At 37.1% G+C, this 21,368-nt stretch overlaps 1 protein-coding gene and 1 pseudogene across 1 annotated transcript; one reads left to right on the top strand and one right to left on the bottom strand.

Annotated features, from left to right (window-relative positions):
* Positions 1-2,055: 2,055 nt before the first annotated feature.
* Positions 2,056-18,646, bottom strand: LOC143583216 (uncharacterized). The gene is made up of 16 exons (XM_077065586.1): positions 18,311-18,646; positions 11,185-15,943; positions 10,925-11,113; positions 10,674-10,788; positions 9,214-10,219; positions 8,668-9,115; positions 8,501-8,554; positions 5,713-8,395; positions 5,534-5,647; positions 5,305-5,435; positions 5,130-5,222; positions 4,784-5,053; positions 3,056-3,563; positions 2,907-2,982; positions 2,463-2,816; positions 2,056-2,370 (listed from the first exon to the last, which is right to left on the bottom strand). Exons 1-15 carry the CDS (start codon positions 18,580-18,582, stop codon positions 2,717-2,719), a joined length of 10,818 nt encoding a protein of 3,605 aa, XP_076921701.1. The 5' UTR covers positions 18,583-18,646; the 3' UTR covers positions 2,056-2,370; positions 2,463-2,716.
* Positions 18,647-19,212: 566 nt separating this feature from the next.
* Positions 19,213-19,684, top strand: LOC143583219 (diphthamide biosynthesis protein 3 pseudogene; annotated as a pseudogene).
* The last annotated feature ends 1,684 nt before the right edge of the window (positions 19,685-21,368 follow it).

Raw genomic sequence — 21,368 nt, 5'->3', positions numbered from 1 at the left:
AGTTTGGTGGATGAGTCCATGACTAGTTCCCATCCGGCCACCACTCCGAGATTGGCTGTGATACCTCTTTTACAACCCCAAATAGTAGAACTCATTTCAAAAGACTACTCTAGTGGGTGAAGGAACCCATTTGATCTATAAATTTAATATTTTTGTTTGTTCATAAAACAAACGGAAGCAGACTTTGATAACAACTTTTAAGAGACTTAAGAGATAGAATTAAACATTTTGATTCGTTTTACTCTTATTCTTGGATAGAAGGATGTAAATATATAATCAAACCATAATAAAAGAAAATTCCATTTCGGTAGGAAGAAAAACGCATGCTTTTACGACTCGAAGGTGTGCGTGGACCAAAAATTTAAAATAAAAAAATCGTAAGGTTTACAAATAGTAAAGGAGAAGGTACAAGTAGTAAAGCCCAAAGGCTTGTTGATAATGAAGCCGAAGACCCATGTGTTGGTCTTTTGTGGTGATTTAAGCCAGCTGGTCCATATGGGCTCGAACCATGAGTCCGATGGTTCTTGTCTTGCCCTTGTTCATAATTCATGATTGACCCACACCCACCTCCTCTTTGTTTTACACGAAAATTTATATATTAAAAATAAAATAAAAATCGGTGCTTTTAATCTTTCTAACAAAAACATTATTAATTATTTATGACTTTAGACAGGTCAATATTAACTTTTGTTTTTTCAATCAAGTTGCGTAGCAGAGAAGATGGATATGATTTGTCTGTTTGAATACTATTATTGTTATGTTTATCCTTCAATGGATAAGTATAATTCTTTTTATAACACACACGAGGTTGCCATTTCTTTTTTATATTATTACTGGTTTTTATCCCTCGTATTATGGGGCTGTTTTATATTACTCGTTTTTAATATTTATATATTTTTTTAGTTTAGTTTAATTTTATATGTTGTAGGAAATTTAAAATATACGTAGAGTTTGATGATAAAAATGTTTCAAAAATAACTAAGATGTTATAACCCAGTTTAAAAGTTATATGGGTTTGGTGAAACCCAAGACCCGCTTATTTTTTTACTATAAAATTGTTCTTAATTATAAATATTTTTTTTTTAAAAAAAATATATAATAATTTTTAGTATATCCTATTTTATAAGATTTCCACATCAATAATTTGGTGAGAATAATTTTAATTTAATGAGATTTTATAACCCGTTTAAAGAATATCTAGGTTTGGTAAGTCTCATACCCATGAATTCGGGTCAAATGCATGAAAAGTCTTCATTTAAAAATCAAGCAAATTTGGTGACTCCAAAAAAAGAGGGAGCGACCACATCGCGACACGTAGGCTTTTTATATTTTCATTCATATATATTATAGATATAATATAAATATAGAGGAGCACTTCTACTTTCTATGTGAAAGGTAAATAGAGGTAAAAAAATGTCTGTCAAAAAACTTTACCTGTGATAATTAAAATAGCATGCATAAGTGTTAATATCGTTTTAACAGATTTTTACTATTTTTCACTTTTTAAAAAATATGAAACTGATTGCATTCTATCTTAAATCCATTGTGAGCAGTGTTAATACTCTTTACAAAATCCACATCATCATACATCATCATCATCGTACTCAGTATATCCCACCAATAGCAAAGCTATGGTAGGGTCTGAGGAGGGTAAGATGTAGACAGCCTTACCTCTACCCCATAGGGATAGAGAGGCTGCTTCCGGTGAGACCCCCGGCTCGATTGTAGTTTTGCATCAAGCCTTGGACATATTACATAAGGCACATAGCACTCAATCATCGGGACGCCGACTGATTGGTGCATGTACCCTTGTCTTTCGGCTATCAACGCCACCACATGATGCCTGATTAACCTTCCATCACTTTTAACGTTATTTTCACAAAATTAGTAAAATAACGTCAAAATTAGTGCAATTTTACTTTTGCCCACCCGAGGGTTCACACATATATACATTATATGCGCGCACCGCAAGCAGGGCACTTTACAAAATCCACAAGAAAAGTAAAATAAAAGACTTGGTGAGAAAGAGAAATAGAGACTATTACAGAGCAGTGTCATGTATCGCATTCAAAGCAGTGAAAAATGTGGTTTTCAGCATATTATTGGTTATGTAACGAGTGCCACTATATGTAACATACATAGCTGCAGGTTAACATGACAGGCGTTGGCCCAAAGGTATCCATATCATTCTGTCTAAGCATAGTTTGCGAGTTATTTGTCATATATATATATATATATATATATAAAAGAAACCAGAACTTAACATGTATTATGGGCCCAATATCCTCTTGATAGACCATCTCTTGCTTTTTAAAAACCAGAGATATCAGCATCTTCCATTAGACCGATTGTAGTCTCAAATCTCCAAAACTGCAAAACCACAAGGCACCAACAATGAGTGTGCAAGTACATGGGGGCAAAATAGTCAAAAAGATACCACACAACACCTTTTGAAACTATACCTTGTAACAGCTTTTGAATATTCCCAATGGTTTTGAGATCGAGTTGCAAAATAAGATCAGCCCATAAAGAGTCTTCTGAAAAAGCCCGTGGACGAATATACCCTTCTTTGAATTGGCATATTGCATCCATGATTCCTCGTTCCCCAAAAATTAGAGTAGCTTTAGTCCCAAACTAGGGCACATGTACCATCATCAAGAAACGTGTGCAAGATGGGTCAAATAGCTTGTAGCACAAGTAACCACTTTGAAGGAGCTCAAATCCAAGGTGTCCAACCTTCATACATATTGCAGAGGTTATCCACACTCGTTGCTTGCCTAAGTAGATAATCGACTTGCTCTGCAATACTTATGTCTCTGAAAAAATAAAAGATATACTTTTTAATAAACATGTGCTATAATCCTATGATCAATTAAAAAAGGTGAAGTTTATGGAAGAACACATGCCTTTTATCAGTGATATCTCTACCTTCTATTTTCATTGTAACTCGCCTTAGAACCGACACGGCATATGCATTTTTACCTAATGGAGCTAACATACAAAAACATTAAGTAATAAAAATTATACGGAATAAAATTAATTTAATAAAACTTACTTTTCACTCTGCTCACTTGGACTGCAACATCTGTATTTTGTGTAGGCGAATTATGGCCTTCCTCTTGACGTTGGGTACCTAGTTTAATATTTGCGACACCTACGTTTGTTTCAGATAAACTTAAGCGCGATGCCACATCATCAACAGGATCACCATCCACCGGGCTAACATCCTTATCTCTAGATTCCGATTCATGTGGTGAAGAACTAGATACATCTGTGTTTTCTTTCGAATCGTTTTCATTTGGATGTGGTTCGGTTACTTCTGACCCAGTGAAACTATTGAAAGCTGATGTGGCACCAGAGTCTGAGCTGTCATCATAGATACTGTCTGGAGGAGATATCCATCCTTTATCTTGCAAATTGACACCTGTCACCTGAGGTGATTCTTCATCATCCTCGCCATTGGATCTTGTAAAGATGTCGTTCTCTTTGTTATCATATCCAGTGTCGTCCCCAATAAGATCCTGTGACCTTATTTCCTGGCTTTCACCCAACCCTTCAAGAGCCTAGTAAAGACCACAAATGTCAGATATTTAAAGTCGGGAGATTGGGTCGCTAGACAACAATCCGTTAACTAATAATTAACAAAAAGATTTAGGTCCAAAATTTCAGCACAAACTTACTATTTTGGCCCAAAAATTTTAAGACGAAAGGTTAAAACCTAAAAAACCTAACTCAAAGCCAATACCAACCTTTTTAAAAAACTCAAAAACTGAATTTACGTTCTTGGGTTCGGTTTGAGCTCAAAACTGACCCAAATTAACCCATGCATACCCCAAGTTTAGGGCAGGCTGATCCAAACACTATCATCTACTTTTTCTTTATTTATAAACTTTTAATGTGTAATATGAACATATGATTACAAAATTAAATTACTACAATCCAGAGGCGGACCGACGTTTAAAGAAAGGGGGGCGGCTTAAAAAAATATTTATAGTGTGATTTTTACATGAAAATCTCGATCGCCCATCTTAAAAATCTGGTTAGGGTCTTCTACTGCCCCAGATCCTTAAAACTTTTAGCACCTACTCATCTGATTTCTTCTGGCAAACAGTGGTGGCGCACGCTGGTTCTGCTGTTGAATGTAAATAACATGTAGAGGAAGAGGAAGAAGATAGGTTGTAGTTGTGTTAGGGTTAATAGTTATTTAATCTAGTATATGATGGACCTTTTCAAATAAAACCCAACCAAAAACTAATATAAAAATCTATAATTAACACTACATACTAGGCCGGCCACTTACATCTGTAACCTAAGTTGTAAATCATTTATTATTTTTTAATTGAATAAATAATATGCTAAATTCTATATTTAGTTTTATCATCCTCCGCTTTTTTGTTTTTAATTTGAAATTTGCTTTTTATGTTAATAATATTTTAGTATAGCAGTACACATATAACTTGTGGAGTTCTAATAGTAGGCACATCCATGCTTTAATACAAATCTCTTGATTCCGACACTCTATATATAAACATAAAAGTAATTAAGCTCTAAACTATACAAATAAATAAACATTAAAGCCTATTTTAAATGACAATTGGCATGATTTTGTTATGTATGTAAAATTTAGTTCAATTTTAACTTTTTATCATGTCTCCCGGATCGACCCGACCCGGTATGAATCGAAAAAAGTTTATTATATAGTGATAGTCATACGATGCTTAAAAATTTTTGCCCCCCCATGAAAAAAATTCCTAGGTCCGCCACTGCTACAATCAATGCATACCTTATGAAGATTTCCTGCATGGATATTTGCGGTTCGTGCCAACCTTGTAAGGATGGAATGAAGTCCCTTAACAGAAAATGTAAGTGATGGAACCAAAGGTCTGATGACATGACAAGCCTCCTTGATTTTTGCATGGTAAGAATGATATATTGCTTGCCCATGAATAGGAGAAATTTCCATTTTTGTCTCTTTTTCCTTGTTCATAGCTTCAGTCATTGCCTCAACATCCTTAGATAACACAGATTCCAGTGGAAGCATAATACTATTTGCCTGTTCAATACAAACTCATTATAGTTACAGATTTTAGAAGGTTTCTGTTATATATCTTCAGAGAAAAGTTAAAAACCTTTGAAAGATCTCCCATAAGAGAAGAGTGTAATGCAGAAGCCTCTTTTCCTAGAGTGTGAACATCATGTAGACCTTTTGTTATTGCCAAAACCTATGAAGTAAATATGGTTTAGTAAGATCAAACATGTGATACGATATTTACAATATTTTCTTTCAGTTTGCAAGTAGCATACCTCTTCAAGCATGGAACCACACTCAGAAGTCAAAGCAGTGTGACCCCGGGTAATAGAACCAAAAGCAGACAATGCCAGGCTAGCATCATAAGCACAATCTCTCATAGCAACAAATGTATCTTGTAAATCACCTGGAGGAAACAATACCCGAAAAGGCAAAAACCTAACGTCATACAGAATCATAATATTAAAACAAAAGGCAGATAAAAAATAATAAATAACTCCATACTTGATGCAGATTTTGCTTTCGCAGAAGCAACACGAAGTTCATTGCTTGCTGCAAGTAAAGCGTTTGAAGCAGCTTCCATGTTACTCTGTGCTAACTCCCACTCATGCTCGGCACCTGATAGAAGCCATTCTTAGCACAATATTTCAGAAGTTTGGCTGATAAACAAAACTAATGCTTACGTGTAAAAGAATGATAAGTGGCATCCAAACTTGTTAATGCGTTAAAGTAAGCTTGCTGCCACGCTCTGCCATCTGTCCCAAGTACTCCATCTCTAGATGTTTCAAAATCCAATATTGACATGCAGATTTTGATTATATCAGATGCCTTCTCACGTGCATTCCATAATAGCTGTCGTCTTTTTGCTAAATGATCATGAAATTCAGGCGGGATTCCAGAGCTCCTTGCTGAGGTAGGCCCGGTTAAACCTGTGTTTTGCCCTCCACAAGCCCAACCCATGGCTCTCTCCAGCTGGCCTTCGGCTGTGATTGAAGTTTGTTCACACGCTTGCAAGCCCTCAATTGAGCGAACCACTTTGGTTACTGAAGATTGTATGGTTTCCAATAATCGAGGCCTGCTGAGGTTTAGAATAAGTGGAAGTGTGTTGTCATCATTTGAAAGGAATTTGTGACATATCAGCCTGCAGTTATGTAACGGGCTTAATGTAATATCATGCATCCATTCCAGCTGTATAATATCCAAACATGTCTTGTGTAGGCCCTCTTTAAGTTCTTTAACTTGTCTTTTCATGAGCAATGCAGCCGACATTCCCGCTCTTACTGTTTCATGTGCATTGCAGTATTCTTCAAGCATTAACTTCACTCTTTCAACAGCACCTGTATCACTTGTTATCTCTTCAAAATTAGGATCATTTGGATCTCCAGTCATTTGTTTTAAATGTTCAGTTTCTGTATCCAGCATAGTCAACAGAAGAGGAGCAACTTTGTCTCTTAGATATTGACCAACATGTTCTTGGAGTTGACTAGATAGCTTTTTCTTAACAGCATTTACAACCTGGTCAAAACCTATGTTTTGATCCCTTGATGAAGCTGCTACACGTATGCAGGAATCAAGAAAAGAATCCATAACCGCTACTTTCCACATAAAAAACAAATGGGTTTCCAGTAAACCAGATAATTTCCATATATATGTTGGTATTGCACTACCATAACTAATCAAATCTGAAATATGGGAAACAACTGTATTTGTAGTATCTGATGATCCACCATATGATGATAATGTTGTATCAACTGATTCCAACTCAAAGAAGGGCTGGATTATTGCCAAGAGAAGCGCTTTGGTTCCTTTAACCTGTTCTTGACCAATTAAAGACTGAAAATGATTTTCAGCAGACATTAATGCATTTCTTACACTTGCTTCCCTTTTTATCAAAGAATTAGTTCGAATATCCCTCTGATTCCATGTTTTATGAAGCTCATCCAGTTGGGCCCTGCAAGCTTCTTCTTGAGATGTCAACTCATCAGCTTCTTCCCATGAAAGATGATCCCGACCCTTAACAGCAGCCTCTTCAAGAGCCAACTGTTTTTCAGTTATAAACCCTACTTTCACAAAATAACTCTGCTCCAGCTCTGCTAAAGATGCTCTCTCTAACTGAATCTCAATTAACTGCTCAAGTGCTGCATCGATTGAACCCCTGATTTGTGAAAGAGATCCAAATGTATCCATAATTTCTGAATCATATGAAATAACAGATCTTACAACATTCGGTACAACATTTTCAACCATTTGTGCAACCAACGTTTTGCATGAGAGTAAACTGGTTTTAAAAATGGAAGCCCAGTTTGTTTTAAAAGAATTATCTGGTATATCCATGGAAATTGATTGCTTTACTTCATTCAACCAATCTGCTACAAGAACACATTTCTCTATTTTCTCCTCAAGTTCACTTAGAAGAAAGCTATTCATAGTTCTTGTCCCGCTTGAATGATTCAATAACTCACCAAGTCTATGTTTAACCTCATTATAAAGAGAACTTACAGCTATGCCTACTACACTTTGCAATCTGGAATCTTTGACCGGTTGGCTGGCTGAATGCAAGAAATTTGTAAAAGTAGCCATGAGACGATCCTTGGGTCGGGACTCGGTCTCTGCACCGATCGAATTCACCAATTCTTGATACTCTTTTTCAACCCTTTCAATATCATCCCCATACTTCTCAACTTGAAGACACAAATCATTATGAATGAGTTTAACAGTCTCAAAACCATCTTCATGCACTTTTGCTACCAGTTCAGCACCTTGTCTTCTGGTGAGAGATAATATATCAGATGAAACTGAACTTACTGAAAGTTTCAGAATCTGGGCCCAACTATGGACCGGGCTGGTTGTAAGGTAATTTAGTGGCAAAATCCTTTGTAAAGCCAATGAATATGTTTGGAGCGATGTAACAGCAGAAGTGAGCCCGTGATCCAAATCAGAAACCAGCTGAGAAACTTCCCTATCAATATCATGGCATTGTACTTGTGTAGGTTCTGGAACAACTGTAAATGGAACCCCTGCTACCAAAACAGCAGATGTAAGAGAGAGAGATTTTTCTTTACCACTTAACTGTATGTGGGATTTTATCTCTGGGATAGAACTGTTTCTTAGAGCATCAATAATTCGGCCATGTTGTTCAATCCAGGTTGCAGCCTCTAAGGCTTTCTCGGCTACAGCAGCCTTTGTTTGAGCAAATTCCCGAGCTTGTAACTCGAAAGCAATACAGGTTTTCTCTGAATTGTTAGTTGCTTCAGCAACAATTGCTTTAGCTGATGTCTCGCGAAGAACAAGGTTAGATCTCTCTTGATCTGTGCGATTGTAGACAGCTGACACAATCTCGTATTGACCTAAAACATCTGCAAACCTCTGGTAACAATGTAACATTCTCATAGTTAGAGAAACATTCCAGATAAGAACAGTTATAAGCTGCAAAACAGATTGTAATTGTAACTACTAACTACTTCAACCTACCTGAAGAGCAGATTCAACAGCTGGTAATGTAGTCAATAAGAGATCATGATGCTCCTGGACAGTTTGAAAAAGAAAATATTCAGTGCTTCAGCATAAGAAGATGAAATTGCACCTGAAAATCCAACAAACTTTACAAAAAAACGAAAACGTGAAAAATGTAAAAACACCTGTAAAGGTACACGGATTTCTTGCACACGAGATGCAAATAAACTTAAGCTAACTGCCAGCTCCATGCCTTTTCTTTCTTCACCAACAATTGCTGCATCATCATGAAAATCACCACGTGTCCACTCCACAAGGGGATCCCAGACAAAAACCTCTAATAACATCAAAAGTACATCTTTATTTTTCTTCAAGATACCAAGAACTGCTTCACAGTTATTCCTGAAGGAGCCTTCAGTGCCCATTAATCCTAAAGCAGCTTCAAGTGTTTGTGTCAGTCGAAAGGGCACAATTTCAGGAACCTTTAACCGTTGTCCTTTGTCAAAGCACACATTATAATCAATGTGGACAATATCCCCACTATGGAAGTCCAAAAGAATATTATCCAAATGTCTGTCCCCAAGACCTAATATGTGCCCTACCATGCTCATGGCAGCTACACTTCCAGAATACCTGAAAGCAAATAAAAACAAATAAGAGACATAATCCAAATCTCAGTAGTTATTTTCTTGCAATTAATAACTGCTCAAAGATGATTTGAAAATATGAACCTTTTCAATTTAGAGCGGAAGGCTTTGAAACCTTCACTTGCACACCAGATTTCTTGCTGAAGAAGTTGTTTAGGAGTCTCGTGCATAAGATCCAAAAGAACTTTCCGTTTGACTTCATGAGGCCAATCTTTTCTAGAAATCACTCTTCTGATGCCTTTTTCCTTGAGTGCTGGTATAATTTTACCATAAAACATATCAGTAGGCCGAGGTATATGTGATTGAACCGAGTTCTTTGTATTTCCAGAAGCAACCCCTGAAAGTTGTGCAGCCTGTACACGGCTCTGCCAAGACTTATAAACACTATAAATACTCGTTACATTTTCCACCCACTGAATCAAACCGGCTCGACCACTAATAGGTGTTACTGAATAATGACGGATGGATACAGGAGACGAGTGTAGAAAACCATTTATAGCTTGCAACAGTTGCATTACTCTAGCATCAAGACGTAGGTCTTCCCGGCCTTTTAATAAAAAGGGGTAGGTTTGACCATCTGAGCCCACTATAACAAGTTTCTTAGGTTTTGTTTTTGTTGGCAAAATAACTATTTGTTGAGAGAAAGATGCAATTGTGATAATTCCCTGAAGATTAGTTGTCAGACCATGTTGACCAGGCATTGGGACATCAGATGACGATAACAGAGCTAGTTGAGGAGCAACTTCTCCCAAGGATATTGAGGATTTTCTTCTATAAGATGCTAAAGATGCAACAATGGTATCAAATGGTTTCCAAATGTCTCCTAATGCAGCAGCAGATGCTGGAGTCTTGAAGTTTGAAATGGCTGCTTTGATCTGTGGCATATATTCATTATGGAACCAAATCTCGTGAGGTGTTTCGGGTTTCCGAGAGGTGGAAGCTAAACGACGGTCCAGGGTTACAACAATGGGTGCCATCATAGCAGAGTATTTTGCAGCGTTTATCTTGTTCTTTTCAGTGTGACTAAGAGTGACATTCTCTGCGATACGTGATGCTTCCTCCTTCAGCAAATTTATTCGTCCCATTACATCTAAAAAGTAAGAAAAGATGATGTTCAAAGATGCAGATACACAATTAAATAAATAAACATGTGAAATCTTTGGCAGCCCCTGATGTGATGATACCTAAATGAATGTTCGGTTCTACCCCCTCCCATCTTTTGATTGAGAGAATGCTCAAAAGAGTATAAACTTAAATAAAAAATATATGCTTATATTTAGAAACAATCTCGCATTGAATGCACGGTAATAATCAGCAAAGACCTACTGAGATGTTAAACAATAAAAAATCAGCTTTGCTGAAATTTTGGTTAAATTTCTTTATTTTGGAAGAGCAGAAATAAGTTGCAGGCATGTGACACTGTATGACATCAGAAAACTAAATCATGTGCTTTGTTGTTTCATACTCATTGGCCATTGCAATTTGCTTATATAATTGCTTGTGAAGAACCTACTGTCTACATTCAACTTGGTAAGAAATGCTACCTGAGTGAAGATCTTGCAATGTGCTGAGCCATAATTCATCCCAAAGAACAGTTACATTTTCTAGCTCTTTAATCATGAGCTGAACGTCCTGGACTAACCTTGGATATTGCTTGTTCTGCATATACAGTATGAATACTTAGGTTTTTAGTGATCCTAAAAGGATAAGTACTTTCACATACAAATGAAACAAACATCATAAAACACCTTTCAAACAAACTATTACTCATCACAAATATATCCCACGCACTTACCAAACATGCCAATATGCATTGAAGCTCCTCTGAAGGATCCTCTTCACTTGTGTTAATATCAACAAGGGTTGGATAAATTATGGACCATGGCGATTGCTTTGCCAGCATTACCAGAATGCTCTCAAGCTGCTTCCGAACATCTTCTTCAGGATGAGAGCTTAAACGAGCAAATATTTGTGGAGTCACTTCCTTCAAATAGAGATAATAATCAGAACATAATTGGTAAACAGAAACCTTTGAATAGCAAAAAAGGGTCTCACCTGCCAAGGCAGCAAAGGAACTGTTGAAAACGCAGGTTCCAAGATGGCTTTTAACTCTTTTCCATAATTGAGAAGGATATGCAAAACATATAGTGTAGCTTTCAAGGTAACACTAGCATTCTTTTGACCTTTATCCCCAGCAGCATCAGCCACTTTACCACCCCAGAGCTTGGAAGATGAATGTGACAGGTAATTTATATAAGCTTCAGCCGCATGCCCAAATAGAGACACCCTTCTTTTTCTCAAAGACCACCAAACACCAACCAAATCATTAAACAGTGATGAGTTAGTTCCTTCAACACTAATGTTTGCAAATAGAAAGAACTTTTGCAACTGAGAGGTAACAACAGCAGAAAGGCTTTCACAACTAAAACTTTCGGCTCCAGGTTCTCCAGCTGCAGCTTCTAATATTTTCACTACTTGCTCAACCACCGAGTGATCATAGTTTTCATCATGAGGGACACTGTTTGAATCTTTAACATCTCTTGCTTTATGAAGAAGCTCTAAAACACCATATTTGATTCCTGAGAGCTCTTCTTCAGTAAATTGGAATCTGTTTGGCAATACTTCTGAACCAAGAATCGGAGAAAAGGAGCAAGACTGAAGGGCGGATTCATTTGGAGTAGGTAGAGTTGCCTTTGCTTGAGCATAACACCAAGAAGCATAAGAAATCCATGATTTCCCCATCGTGGGGCATAGACGTGAAGAGAGTTTAGTAGTTGTGCCTACAACTTCTTCAACAATAAGATCCATCCTCAATTGAGAGTTCATATTATCATCACTTGCACTAAGTTCTGATCTTATCTTGAAAACAATATTCTCCAAATTGACATCCATGCGGTCCCTTTTTAACCAATTTGAAAGTTTTAAACATGCTTTTGCCTTTAAAGTGTCATTAGAATCAGCAGAAACAACAGATGAGGAGGGGCCCATGGAAGGACTAATAAACGACCATAGACCTGTATAAGCCTCTTCAAGCTTGTTTTCAGCACGCTTCAAGAGAATGCTCTCATATTGCATACGTGCCAAGACTGATTTAAGAAAACTTTCATCAGAAGACCCTAAATGGCACTTGCTCAAATAGTCACTGAGATGATTTGCCAACATCAAGTTTTTTTGTTTTCGAGCTAAATTAAGTAAACTCAGACTGAGATATATAGTCACTGGAGAGGTAGGATGAACGGTTCGATAAACGCGCAGAACTTTCATCCATGGCTTACAATCTTGATGAACATGACTGCTTGGGAACTTTAATTCTTGAATATACGAGCTTAATAACAATGGAAGTTTTACATCCTGGGTACCTGAAACCTTGCAACTTTCTTCAAATGCAGATATGCAATGCAACTGGTTAACATGTTCTGCTGCTTCTGTCAACCCATCAAGTGGCAAAATCGTAAATGTTTCATTCAGCATTAACTTCGCCTTTTGTAGTTCATGTTGCACCTTTTCCACCTTCCCTTCAATATTAAAAAGCATTGCTTGTAGAAGCATCTGCTCACTTCTTTGTAGAGCTACTTTTGGATCTAACGCAAGTTCATTGCTACTTTTAGGCGTCAAGTCAAGGCAAGACCATGCTGACGTGTAATCACCGTCGTCAAAATGAGCTAAAGCATGAATTACATTTAGTTCATTTCCTGCCATTGTTAGAGCACCAGAGTAACTTTTACCAGCATGCTTAGCACGAAGCAGTTGCAACTCTGAGAGCCAAGATTCAAGTGATTTCCAATCTGAAACTGCACTGTAACTTTCAATTATACGATCTATAGCAAATTGTATACCTTCGGATCCCATAGAACCAAGTGATTCTTCAGTTTGTAATAAATGCGTGAAATGAGCAGCAGCCTTTTCATACTGACCTTGTGCTTGATAAACAAGCCCTTTAATCCAAGACAAAGGTCCAAGTCTATTATCATCACTCATACTTTGGTTTTCTTCCACAAATAAAGGATAAAATGCACCCAATACCCATTTTTGCAACCCAACTAAAACCTCAGGCTCATGATTCTTACATAGAGACAAAGTCATATGCCGAAGAACCCGCAAGATATCTCCAGAAAACCTAGATTTCATGTTATGAAGGTTTTCCATGACTTGGCTCCTTGATTTTTCCATCATAGATGAAGCCACTAAGCTTTTCAGTTCTTGCAAATGCAAACCACAATAATGAATCGTAGCATCATGACATTGTAGGGCCATCCCTGCATTCATCATTGGCTCACATATTCGAGAAAACCATTCTTCACAAACTTTTTTATTTGCTCTGAAAAAAACTAAACTCTGGCGCGATGGAGATGGTAAAACAGTTGATCCATCATAAGCATTGTACACATTTTTCTTCAGTGACTCAACAAAATCAAGTAACAGTCTCAACGGTAACAAATGTGTGTAAGAAGAATTACCTAAAAGATTTAAGTTTGGATCACTTTGGTCAGAATTAACCTGTAGTACATGTGCAACATCCAAAAGCATTCGCTCCAAAGCAGCAAAAGTCTGTGAAGGCCCACCAAGATTGGTCCGAAGACGTGTAGTAATACAGTATCTAGCTGCTTCATGTATGGCCCACCATGCTCCAGCAAGGAGATTTACTGAACATATTCTATCAAGAAGATTTTCTTCTACATTCAAGTCCAACCATAAACTTGTTGCATGCAAGTTTATTGTGTCTTCTTGTTGGACCAAAGCAAAATCCTTTACATTTCTACAAGTATGAACAAGCCGTTGAATCCAAGAAGAAAGTGGCACCTTCCATCTTTGTGAAATGTAACTTAAAATTGAAACTAACTGCTTTGAGTGAAGCTGTTGTGGCAGTTGCTTTAAAGCAGAAATTTTCTTCCACTGCTTGGTTGACCTATACTTGGTAACCGATCCATCATAATGCATGCCACATGTAAGTATTGTGACAGGTAATGCATGAGAAAGCAATTTTAGATATAATTCTTTGATATCTTCATCTGGATCTCCAAGCCTTTCAAGAATAATTTCAGTTAAAAAATACAACTGCATCGGGTGTATGAGTTTTGAGTGCAGGAACATTTCCAATACCGATGCAACCTGGCACCTCACCTTTGATTCCCTATCAGATGCAGCATCAAGAACAGAGAAAACTATCTCACTAAAAAACTCAAGATAGTCATAATCTTTATACTTTGAACTATCATATGTATGCTTAACTGTCTCACAATATGTACGTATCCACTGTAATGCTTCTAGTTTAACTGCCAAAGGAGATGAAATATGAAGAGCTCTTGTGAGTAGCACAGTGTACTTCCTGAGATCACCAACTGAAATGTTTTCATTTTTGTATTTCCTTATTGAGAACTTGCTAAGAAATTCAACTGTACTTAGCCTATTTAGCATCTTAAAAATACTTACTTGCAACTCCACATATGCTTGTATAGGTGGTTCAAAAGGATTCAAGTTTTGAATAAGATGACACTTCATTTTCTCTGATCTATTAACATATAATGAATCTATTTCTGCTTTGCCTATCAAAGCGTTACCACCACCCAAAGAAACACAACTCAAGAGAACTTTCATATCAAACTTAAAGAGTGCAAACAGCTCGGTTTTGGAAATTATGTTAGGGGCAAACTGATTTGCATTACCAAGCATTCTCTTTAACATGCTTAGTTCTTCAAGTAATGAAGTTATTGCAGATTCGACAACATCATTATTTCCATGCTGAAGTAAGAAAACATAAGTAGCAGCAGAACTTGAGGTCACCAAGTGATTTGGATGCAAACGAAGCTGAGATACAGGTGAATCAAACTGCAATAGTTTATGTAAAGATGAAGATAGAAGACCAAGCTTCTGAAGTGATAGTAACTGAAGATTGGTTTTCAGAACTCCATGAACCTGAAAAGAAGTAAGTTTCTCGGTGTTTAAAGCTTTAGTGGCTTTCTTCATATCCAAGCTTTGAAACAGGATATCAACAGCAAAACTGTAGAAAGGTGAAAACCTTTCACTCAAAATTTCAGCCAAAAGAGTCAAGCATTTCCAGGAATCAACGATCCATTTTGACCAACCGTATTTCTTTCCAACCATTGACAAACATCCCAATAATTGTGGAAGCATTTTGCTAAGGGGGTCTTTAATTTCTTCAAGTAAATTTATCTCTAGTAACCCAGATGCTGTAGACTGCAAAACTGTAGAAAAACAAGACAACAACACAAGCAATCTTTGACGCTGTTGTGGGGTCCCCAAACTTCCATCCTGAAGCAGTACATCCATGTCACCCAAAAACTTTGAAAGTAATCCCAATGAGAATTGTAAATTATTGACCCAATGTTTCTGAAATTGCAAAAAACTATTCATAATAACACTCCTATCAGTTTCAGCAAGATCGGGTATCATTGCCCACCCAAGAAGCAAGTCAACTATGTCAACAAAATGGGCCTGAAAACAGGCAAAGAACTTAAGAGAAATCAAAGTCAAAATGGTCAAAATCCGGTGTAGTAAGCTTAACGAGGTTCTCTCATCTTCTAGAAGCTCTTGGCATGCTTTAAGAATGGGTAGCGCATATCTCTCAGTAGCTGCAATATCTCCAACATTAAGGAACTCATGGAGAGCTTCTGCTGCAAACTCCACAGTCCCGTTACCAGCATTCACATTACTAAACAGTGGCAATGCCCAACTGATAAATCTATCAACCAAGTTTCCAAGAATAACATGGTTCTGCCTTCCACTCGGGAGTGAACATAAGACAGCACATAAGGCACCATAGGCTGTAGCAGCAGCTTGGCGTACTGTATATGATCTGTATAAAGCAAGCAAAATAACCATAATAAATATAAAAAATAAGAAACATATTTTAAACCTTGCACATAGAGTTCCAATGTGAAAAGTAAGATCTGCAGTATCTACTGTGTATCTTTAAAAAATCAAAAATTATGCATAATTGGTCCCTGCATAATAAACATATATGCAGTACTAAATGATGGCATTGATAGAGAAAAATCATGATACAATTCATAAGCTTGTAAATGATCTTCCACATACAATCCACGTGAGTTGGAAAACACAGTCAATTCAGGATGAAAAAAGTAGGGGGCAGGTCGCTCTCCCTTTAATAGAGTTGCCTACTAAACTCATTGTACCACTATAACAAAGTAAAAAATAGTTGATTACATGCCAAAAAGTATCACAACTAAAGTATTTGATTATAAGCAAATACACAATGACACTTTTTAACAAACTTATATTTAGCTTTGGCCGGAATTTGATTAAGTATAATCATAATCGTTACAGTCAAGTTAAGGTAAAGAAAGATTCTTCTCTAAAAGGAATGACAAGATAGATCGAGAGTCTCAACTAGTTAAAGAAGTATCTGTGAAACATATGATATATTACTCTAGTGTAAACCCCAGGACTAAACCGGATCTAACCCCTATCAAAGACCCAAAAGCTGACTTCATTGGTAGCATATCGTGCATGAACATGCTCCATCTTGAGAAAGGCTGTCGGAAGGCACACTCATGACTTAAGATTGTATTTAGGAATGATTTTACACTGTTGCCTATACGTCCCTGATGTATATCGTATAATCAGGATTTCCCCTTCTGTGAGTTATAAGATTACAACCGTAACTATTAACCTTCACGTACAGTTAAGTCTTCTTTGTTCTCCTATATATTCTTGAACGTATATGATCTCATTTTCCCCAAAATAAAAAAGAATCTACTTACTTTAGAGGGTATTTTACCCTTAAAACAAAAAGGTGGCGCTAACGAGTTCTCATGGTTAACCAAAAGAAAAGTGACTCCAGAAAATAAGTCCTGTCAGATATGTAGTTAGGTCCACCCAAAATCTAGAAATCACATGTTTAGAACAAGTGTATATAAGCATGGGTGAACAATTTACACATGCTATCTTGTGGTGAATGTGCATAACTAAAAAAAAGAAAGGAACCACGTAAAACTGAAAGATATTGTGAGGGATAAGTGCAATCTGCTGATGCCAGCCTGCTAAATGAAAGATCCTAACGTGTTGCATATTTGCAACTTAATTACATGCATGTAAATCTATTGCACATACTTATGTTTGTATTATGGACACATTCTACTTTGTATGTTCGCGTGTTAAGTGGTTGCACAGTTAGGCCTCACGGTTTAGCATAAGTAATCTATAAAAGTGCAAACCGCCTAGCATATGTTTATACAACTTAACAAGAGCATACTTTCCAGATTGCACTCTAACACAACCATCACTAAATGGAATTCAAAGGTTTACGTTTACAGCAAAACCAGTCTCTAGTTCACTGGAATTGGAACAAAGAAAAAAACAAGAAAAGAAACATTCATGCCAACAATTAACTTGTTTCAGAAAGAAGCAGAGAACATGATGTTCCGTTAGAGTAAGCTATCCATGGTTTTGTTGGAACATTAATTTCGTCAAATTCCAATAGCCAACATTGTGGTAATGCTCTAATCTCTATAACAAGATAACATTAACAATCCTGATTTTCTTCTAACATTATGCCTTTCACTGAAACTAACTTCACATATCACAATCACACCTTGAACCTTATAGCTATGACTGTAAATTTGGAGATATCTCACACGAAGCAATTAGGTTTAGCATAATACATCATCTACTTTTGCCCACCATAAATAACAACCGTTTAACCTCTATTGATGAAAACCTATATCATTCAGTGCATACAAATCCAATTAGCAATCATAGACAAGTCCAATGCTATATTAATCCATCGATCCAGCTACGAAATTAATCAGATGTGCGCGTACCACTATTACTATTATCCGTAAACCTCATAGATATGACACTGGGGCTAGCATAGGCAATAAACTCTGTACATATCTCATATGAAGCAATTAGGTTAAGCATAACACATGATCTAATTTTAGACAAATAATAACATTAACAACTATCCAGCCTCTAGTAATGAAAACCTAAAGCATGTAATCAAAATTCAACATATACGTTCAACCCTATATTAATCCATCAGCAAACGCTTGTGTGACAACTACAACTATCCTTAAACCTTATAGATATGACACTAGGTTTAGCATAACACCTCATCTAATAATAACATTAACAACAGCAATTCAAGCTCTAATAACAAAAACCTAAAACATGTAATGAAAATTAAGAAGCAATCACTTACTTATCGGTAATGAGTTGCGAGAAGCCCTGGGCGAGAAAGGAGGCTGAGTGAGTGACGAGAAGGGAGTTGTGAGGGTAAACAATGGCGCGGTGAAGTGAATTGATGGCGGCCAATCGAGAAGTATTATCGTCGTCTATATTCCCTTCAGACGGAGGAATATTATTAGGTTTTATCGATGAAGAAGAGGAGGAGTCCTTGTTGTCTTTGGGAAGAGCTACGGAGAGTAGAGCAGCTAATTGTTGTTGTTGATGATGAAGACCTTGCATATTCATCACTACTGCTGCATCTCTCTCTGGTTGCTTTATTAATTTGTGTGTTTGAATTTGGAATTTGGAGATGATGAGGATGATGAACTCAGCGCTGAAGAGGTTTTGGGAGTTGTAACATCTGTTCAAGACGTAAGGCTAGGTTGGGTTCGAGCTCAAGACAACTTGGCTAGGCTCGAGGTCGATCTTGAAATTAAACGGGTCTAAGATAGAGCCAACAAACCGAGCCATGATCTTAACCGAGTTTTTAATATAAGAGGTGGCAACGATGTTGGGCCTAGCGAAGCTTCGGACGCAAAACTTTTAATATAACGCATTGAACCGATACCGATCGATTTCATGCGTTGTACCTGTCACACTGCTCGATAGTTTTCAAGTTTTAAACATATAATGCATTTAACTCATTTTGTTGCAAAACAGTTTTTCTTACACAAAGACCATAAACTAAAAGCCTATTTAAAAACAAGTTTAAACTCGAAAGCCGAAACATTTAGAAATAGTATAAAAAAACAGCTAACAAAATCTCAAAACTCTAGGGTGTTAATATACAACATTTAAAATCTAACTCTCCACCCTTCATAACCTCCATCTGCAAGCCCTAGCCTCACAACAGCCTTGAATCTCCGGCGAGACTACAAACAAGCTCCGACGATGTCGTACGACGACGTGGAGATCTAAGACATGGAGTGGAACGAGGAGCTGAAGGCGTACACGTACCCCTGCCCTTGCGGCGACCTGTTTCAGATCACAAAAGACGAGTTGAAGCTCGGCGAAGAGATCGCTCGGTGCCCTAGCTGCTCGCTTTACATCACGGTTATTTATAACATGGAGGATTTTGCCGAGCAGAAGTCGAAGACGAAGATTGAGCCGACGAAGCAACAGCCGGTAGCTGTGGCTTGAATTAAATTCAGGTTATTGAGTTTTGTATTGGTGATTTGAGGTGTCATATAGAGTTTGATTTACGATTAATTGGCTTGTGAGAATTTGATTTTGAGTAAACCCTAAGTTTCACTGGATTATATTGTTAGCAGAATTTTATGATGAAATTAAGCCTATTACACTGTGATTAACTTATGGTATTTTTTTCAATGTATTGTTGTTCTGATTTTGTTGATGTTTGAATGCTTCAACTATAATTCGGGGCAAATTGAGATCTTTGTGTTTAATCAGATTGGATGATGTTTCAAATCGATGTGAATAACCAAAACTTACAGGACGGGTATTTGTGTATGCGATTAGATTTTGATTATTTTGCAAGCTTGGACTGGGATGAACCTATGGTATTAGACTATGCTAATCAGTTTATCCGCATCAAAAATGATATTAATTGGTTACATAAAGTTGCAGTTGTTAAAGTATTAAGAACTGTTATGAGTGTGTAGTATTTAATATATGGAGCTGGTTTTTTAGGTGGGTAATGAGTTTAAGATAGCATTGATTCCAGTGAGTAATTCTTAACAAAGAAGGCCATAAATGGGCATACTCTGCCCAGGGACCGATAGGTAGTGACGGTATCGTACTATAGTTGGGGTTGTTCGTGATTGGGCTTGACACTAAGATTAACAAATGTCAGTTGTATGCTAGGCCCAATGTTGACTCCACCAAGTGAATAAGTGATTGGATATTTTGTATCTTAGCAAGTCACATGATTTCTTGTTACGAGGCTGAAATTATTATTTGTAATGCTGGTTGGAGCATATATCAGTGACATTGGCACTCAGCTGCCCTGTTTGCAGCAGTTCAAACCGAAACTTTCACATCCTTTTACATTGATCTGAGGCTATAACGTACAAACATGATGCATTACCTTTGAGGAGTGGGTACTGACTTGATTTTGAAAAGCATGAGACTCACCCAGGCCATAGGGTCTTAGGTGAGCAGCCCACTTCCATGGGCGTACTTCTTTGGTAACATTTTTTTATTTGTTTATTAACTACGTTTTTACACAAAACACACCAATATGCGTAAGTCTATGATATTATACAAATATTAATAGGCACTGCTATACATATGTGATCTCTCTTCCTCTATCCCTTTATATCATTGAAAATATTATAAGGTTTAAGAATTATATTAAAGCTGTTAAAAACTGGAATCAGTTTTGAAATATTTCTCTTCGTCTATCCCTTCATTGATGTTTTTCATAATCAGCCTTGACGCTAGTATAACGGCATCTCTCTCATACTAGGCCCGTTGTCGACTCCACCCAGTGATTAAAGGATAGGATAGCAAGCCACATGATTTCTTGTTAAGAGGTTGAAGTTAACCCTTTTTAATGCTGGTTAGAGCCTTAATCAGTGGCATTGGCAGTTTGGCAATCTGTTTGCAGCAGTTCTTGTATTGCCTTGCATGCTCCATGGTTACTCACACACTCCATGGTTACTCACACAGGTTCAGCTCAATTTCATAAGAAGTTAGTGTTGCATTTGGTCAAAATATAATTAAGTTCACGTCAAAGCATTTGACTTTGCATCCCTTTACTTTGACTTGAGGCTGTAAATTAGAGACATGGTGCATTTACCTTTGAGAGGCAGGCACCATACTTGATTTTAAAATGTGTGAGGCACACTGAGGCGGTAGGGTCTTAGGCAAGCCGTTGACATCTGTAGGACCGCTTCTTAATTTGGAAATGTTTTCTAAATTGTCTGTAAACCAAGCTTGTGCGCAAAACACACTAATATACACAATGATATAAAGTAAATACAAACATGTCTAATTGAACCACTATTGAAGAAACACATATCTACTCTCCTTAACGGGTCCTAGATCCGATGAGTCTACAGGGTAGGATA

The sequence above is a fragment of the Bidens hawaiensis genome, unplaced genomic scaffold, assembly GCF_021521415.1.
Source record: "Bidens hawaiensis isolate Kalapana, Puna unplaced genomic scaffold, B.hawaiensis_p1.1 tig00032170_1, whole genome shotgun sequence".
NCBI lineage: Eukaryota > Viridiplantae > Streptophyta > Magnoliopsida > Asterales > Asteraceae > Bidens > Bidens hawaiensis.
The sequence above is the reverse complement of the archived record's forward strand: the minus strand, read 5'-3'. Positions and strand labels throughout refer to the sequence as shown.

What these genes read in the sequence shown, in the direction of transcription:
- LOC143583216 (XM_077065586.1), bottom strand. Translation starts at nt 18,582, where the DNA reads ATGAATATGCAAGGTCTTCATCATCAACAACAACAATTAGCTGCTCTA. An exon ending in TTCCTTTGCTGCCTTGGCAG is followed by an intron (nt 11,114 to 11,184) that starts GTGAGACCCTTT and finishes CTCTATTTGAAG; the next exon opens with GAAGTGACTCCACAAATATT. An exon ending in GAAAGCAAAATCTGCATCAA is followed by an intron (nt 5,436 to 5,533) that starts GTATGGAGTTAT and finishes TGTTTCCTCCAG; the next exon opens with GTGATTTACAAGATACATTT.